We start from the raw sequence: 5715 nt of genomic DNA on the forward strand, positions 1-5715 counted from the left end.
GTGTGACCACACCTGGGGGAGGACAGTGAATAAAGGGATCTCACCCAGCCAGCTTAAAGATAGGGAGGCACTAACAGTTGCTTTCTCTCCTTGGGAGGTTCATTGATTTGAGGCTGCCTGGGAGAGAGAATATCCATTGGAAAACAGTTACTGAATACAGCTTTTTTCCCTCTTTCTTTTTTTTTCCCACATTCAACATTGCATCAGGATTTTCACCACACTCAGCCCAACTATTTGAGTGCTGTTTTGGGAATCTTCCATCTCTGCCTGCTTGTGATGATCCTTATTTGTAGTTTCCTAGTTTAGTTCAACATCTGACCTAAGTTTGGCATTGTCCTTCTGTGAGGTGCTGCCTGGTAAAAGAGGTGTCATGAGCCTTAAGTGGCTTTAATAAAACCAGGAGATGTGGCTGCATCTTCCAGGGAGTTTTGGTGATATTTATCACCTTTTTCGGTGCCTATCATAGTCCAGCTCTGTACCTGCAATTACCAACACAGAACTAATAATAGGGTTTTTTCTTTTATGGAATAAACGCAGGAGCCAAGACACAAATATTCTAGAAAATGAATGTTAATCATGCATTGGATGGGTTTAGCTTATTTTCTCCTGTGGCTTAGAAACAGCAAATTGCCAGCAAATTCCTCTCTTCCCTTCTGCCTGCTCTTGTGTGTCAGACCCTTCAACTATTGAGTATCTTTTGTTAAAAGCCTGGGCCTTTAGTTTAGCTGACTTTTATTAAACTGTCCAAAAAATTGCACTGGAGGAAGGCAGACATACATAGATACAAGTAAGGATGCTATAAAAGTAATGAGTAATTATTAGAGATGCTGTAGATTGATTAAGTCATTGTTAAGGCTCATGCAAAAATAATTAGAATTTATTTGTGAGGATCTGATAGTAAATATTTTGATTGAAACTGGTAGAAACTAGAAAATCAGAAAAGGAGGAAAGCAACTCGTGGACATTTTATATCCCTCGAAGTAAAGGAAGATAACTTTGATATTTGTAGTAGTGTACAAGGAGCAGAAACAGTCTGGGCAAAGACTGAGTGAAAGGGGATAAGCCAATAAACACGAGAGGACAGAGGTACCAGCAACTAACAGGCAATTTGCAAGGAGGATAAAGGGGAATAAAGCACCTGTCAATATCATGGTACCCAGATACAAGGCAGAATCATAGGAAGTGTTCCTGTTAGCCTGGCTCTCAAGACACGGATAAAACTATGTGCACAGGAGTGAAAAACTTACATTCCTGCTCCAGGTGTTTGGGAAATAGGCTGGCATGCACATGATGCCAGAGTCAGCCCCTTCCTCGCCTCAGCTGTCTATTCAGAGCTCCCCTGCTCTTCTGTTTCCTCTTTCTGTTCCCTGCACCTGATGTGTTCACAGCAGCCTGCTGCAGGATTTGCCTGTGGTTTGTCCCCGAGAGGGAATGGCACACGGTGACACCACCCACCCTGGCCACTGGCAGGCTCTGGCTCCCCGTGGCTGCTGCCCTCTCTCCTTTGGCCTGCCACCCCTTTGCAGGGAGCCTCACCCAGCTGCCAGGGCTGCCCTGCCAGGGGTCAGACATGGGCACAGCAAGTGCTGGGGTTCTGCTCTCAGGGTCTGGGTGTTGGGATGAACCCAAGAGTGTAAAAGTCCTTGTTCTCCCAGCCTGTGGAGCCAACAGTCTGAAATGTGTAGGATTGGCTTCTCAAGGCTGTTTATTTTCCCTTCTCCAGAACATTCTTTCTCTGCCCTGATGAGCTCTGTCCAGCAGCTTGGCCATGGCATTCTGTCTGCCCTCAGGGTGGTGTTTGCATTTTATACCAAAAACTACCTGTGACACGTTTACAATAACGTGCCAATATCTGTCATTTCTGTTGGACAGTGAGTCTGTCCTTAAACCTACAGAAAAGTGTCACCAGCACATTAAGACATGGAGGGCAAGAAGGAGAAGAAGGTCGGGACACACCTAAATTCCTCCATCTTGTCCCCTCAAACCCCATTCTAAAAAGCCCCAAATTTCTACTCTTTCACCCTGTGTTAATTCAAATACCACACTACTCAAACCCTTGTGGCTTGAAATTCCTCATACAGGGTTGGCAGCCTTCTCCACAGGCCAAAATCAAAGCCACAGGTGTTTTTGACTTCTTTCCAGGGTCTCCAAGACCCTGCCAGGGTCTGGAGCCAGCCAGGGCAGCCAGAGGGATGTGCTGGGCTCCGACATCCTGCCTGGCATCAGGACTGCCCTGTCCCTCTGCCCAATAGCTCTGTCAGCAACTCACCTGGTGTTTAGCTGTCCTCACCTGGTCTTCATCGTGCATTCTGTGGGTGTTACAGAGTGTGGTAAGTGCAGGAGGATGGGGGATTCCTTCTGTGTGCTCAAACAGCACCCGTGTCTCAGTGTGTGCAGGAGGGATTACGAGCTGCTCATGAAAATGTCAATGCTGACCACATCCCCCACAGCACAGACCAGGACCTGCAGGACCTGGCCCATTTCACCTCCAGGAAATCACCACCCAGCCACCTCTAGTGACCTGAAATGTGTTTTGCAGGAGTGCTCAGAGAAGAGGATGCAGGGAAACATGTTCCCCACTTCTCCCTTCATCTACTACTACGACGATGAGTGCGACATCAAGAGGAGGGCCAACAGGTTAAAAAGAAAGGTGGCAGGTACAGTGTGTTTTGGGAGATCCCTCCCACCTTCCAGTTCTGTGTTTGTGCTTTTTAGAAACATTGTGGGATTATTTTCATGTGCTGGGAAAAGCTGCATGGATTTGAACAGGGGTAGCCTGGTGGTAGTAAAAGATTTGTGACTTAAGTCATCCGTGTCTATCATGGAAATTGAGTGTGTCAAAGTCACTCAGTGAGCATTGTCAGATGTTTTAATTCTGAAAAATCTGCTGACATTAAAAATGCCATGAAATAGGAGTAAGGGGATTAAATCACGATTTCTTAAGATTCTAGCCTGATGACAGGAAAAACCCACAATGAAAAAATCTGCCAGAGATAAATTTTTGTCTACCTTAATACAGAACAGAGGAGAGGTGTGATGTCTCAGGTGCCAAGTTTTAGGGTTTTCAGGTATTGAAATAATCCACTCTGCTTTCCAGACCTGCAGGAAGCCGGCCTTCTGCCGGAACCGTCTGAAACACCGCTTCAGGAGGAGCAGCTTGAGGTGCCCAGCCACAAGAAAAAGAGCAAGCTTTGGAAAGAACAACAGGGGAAGCCAAGCAGGAGCAGTGAGCAGCAAAAGAAGATGAAGGTGAAGCAGGCAAAGAAGGTCCAGGAGAAGCAGAGGAGGGATGCTGAAGTGCATGGCGAGGCGGAGGACTTCCCTCGGGGGCACAAGCAGCAGGGCTGCAAGGGCAGCAGGGCCCGACACAGGTCCCTCTTCCAGGCACTCTCAGGCAGCAAGGCCACCTGTGCTGAGCAGTCTCTAGAAGGTGCCAGAAGGAAGAAGAAATGGAAAAAGCAGAGAAATGCTAGTCCTGACAGCAGGGACAATCTATTCCTTATAAAACAGCGGAAGAAGTCCAAGCAGAAGTCCTGGTGATGGCAGATAGCACTGGCATTCTCTGGCTCTGGCCCTGCCTCCTCTTTGCTCCTGTCCCTCTCTTAGCACATGAATTTGAGACCATCCCTGACCCGGCACTTTGGGCACCATCACCCACCCTGTCCACCTCCACAGGCAGAGGGGACCACTCCATCTCTGAGAGCCACCCGTGGCAAGCAGGACCCAGAGCTCCTGCCAGGGCTGGTCTCAGAATATGCTGTATGCTTATTTTCTTTGCTTGGGGATGTGGGGCATGCTGGGTTTGGCAGGGTTTGTTTGTTCAGTGAGATGTGGCTGTGCTGTTGGAGCACAGCACCTTTGGGGCCAACGCCAGGGAGACTTGGGTCAGGGGTGGGTGGAATGGAATGCAGGAACGTGGGTATAAAGCACATCCCCTCAGCCACCAGTGTCCTCCAGAGAGCAGGAGGGCACTGGGCACTTCCCTGGAAGGGACAGACAAGTCTCTGCTTTGTGCTCGGGGATGCAGCAGTCCCACATCTCACTCTCCTCAGCCATCCATCCCCTGCCCTCAGGCCTCAGCTTTTGGGGATCCATCCTGTTCTTGCCAGCTGGTCAGCAGAGCAGGAATGAGCAGCTGGGCCTGGAATAGAGTTTACATCTCACACTAAATCTGTCCTTGTTCCTTTTGATGTGTTGGAGGAAAAAGGAGCGGAGTCTAAAGAACATACTTGGTTCCAGTCACACTGTGCTAAAATTTAATTTTTTTTAAAGACAGTTATTTTTGTACACTGGAATTCAGCATGTTGTTTTAAGGTTTGTAAGAGTAAAATGCTTTATCAAAGGACTAACGCAAATAAAACTTTACAGGAGAAATATTAAAAGAATGGGTTTGTTCCTCATTTCCTTGCATTCCAAACATAATTGAAAACAGCATCATATTCTCTTTCCTGACTGCATCACTACTGGAAAAAGTAAAGGAAAAAAGTAATGCATTTGTACTGCACTGTTGTGAAAAGGAAATTATCCATACCCTGCTGCTCCGTGACGTGCTCGGTGCTGTACCACTCTCAGCGAGCAGCTGATGGCAACAGCACAGTGTCACTGAGCTGCAGCTCCTCTCCTCCTGCAGCAGTCCCCTGTTAAAACTGGAGACACTCATACCCTGCAAGGGTATCTGGAAAGGGATATGGGCACCCAAGAAAAACTGAGGACTCTCATTATGCCAGTGTTATCCCATGCCAGTGCTCCCTAAATTCAGCAGGTGTTTGTGTAGCAAACTCAACAGTGAGAACACAGGTGTTCTGGTGACCATGTCATCCTGGTTCAGAGTATTTGTGATATACACCTGCAGAGTATTTGCAAGCTTAATGTCTAGCTTTGCTTCAGCATGTCTTTGGCAACAAAAATTACGTTTGGCTTAACTTCATTTTTTGCTTGATTGAAAAGTTCCTGATGATACTGAAAAGAAAATCAGTTTTAGCCCTACTGAAAAAAATATTAAGTCAATTCCACAGAAGAGACTTGTTTTTAACATGGAAACAGCTCTTTTCCCAGCTGCTGTGTTGTACATCCCTTTTTGATTTTGAGTTCTGTATTTCCTTTGAGCAGAAGTCACCACTGGCCTGCACAAACCTGGCAGACAGGGAGGAGGGTTGTTTTCAGTGGTTGCTTTGGTCATCTGTCCAGCTGGGCTGTCTGGAGGTGGGTGCATTCCCTGCACCTCAGAGAGGAGCGTGTCCATCTCTCGTGTGCAGCGCCCGAGGGTGGAGCAGGTCGGAGCTCTGAGTTCTCCCACCCCTCCCTGCCAGGTCCCCAGACCAGCGGGAGTCCCGGCCTTTCTCTGCTGCTCAGTGGCCTCAGGCAGGGATGTTTCACCATGGGCACTGCTGTGGGGTCGCTCCAAGCCTGCTGTGTGCTGTGGGCAGAGCCTGCCTGCCTTGGGCAGGTCCTGGCAGGCAGCTCAGGCACGGTGGCTCACACTGGTGGGACCACGGGAGGCTGGCTGCCCACTGTGGCTCCTGCTGTCACCTGCTGCCAGCACCAGCAGTGACCCGTGGTGGGTCTGCCCCTGGGCACTCTGAGTCCTGCAGGCACCCGCAGAGCCTTTGAGGAGGTCTGCAGCTTGTGATTACTTCCAGTGAGCAAAGGATGGAGGAAGCATGATTTTCAGGACCAGGGGAAGGGAAAAAGGGGAAGCAGCAACCCTGGCAGCCA

General features: G+C 48.6%; 1 protein-coding gene across 3 annotated transcripts in view; it reads left to right on the forward strand.

The window, feature by feature from the left end:
- The window catches only part of ZCCHC7 (zinc finger CCHC-type containing 7), a 94300-nt gene extending 89921 nt beyond the window's left edge, over window positions 1-4379 (forward strand). For 2 of the 3 annotated variants that reach the window (XM_085567708.1, XM_085567709.1), the window contains exons 10-11: window positions 2540-2657; window positions 3098-4378. In XM_085567708.1, coding sequence (XP_085423834.1) covers window positions 2540-2657; window positions 3098-3540 — 561 coding nt within the window. In that variant the 3' untranslated portion in view covers window positions 3541-4378. Of the gene's footprint in view, window positions 1-2539; window positions 2658-3097 lie in introns of all 3 variants that reach the window. The other variant, XM_085567710.1, reaches the window with a different exon arrangement.
- Window positions 4380-5715: the final 1336 nt, after the last annotated feature.

This window comes from Lonchura striata, chromosome Z (assembly GCF_050655825.1).
Source record: "Lonchura striata isolate lonStrDom1 chromosome Z, ASM5065582v1, whole genome shotgun sequence".
Taxonomy (NCBI): domain Eukaryota; kingdom Metazoa; phylum Chordata; class Aves; order Passeriformes; family Estrildidae; genus Lonchura; species Lonchura striata.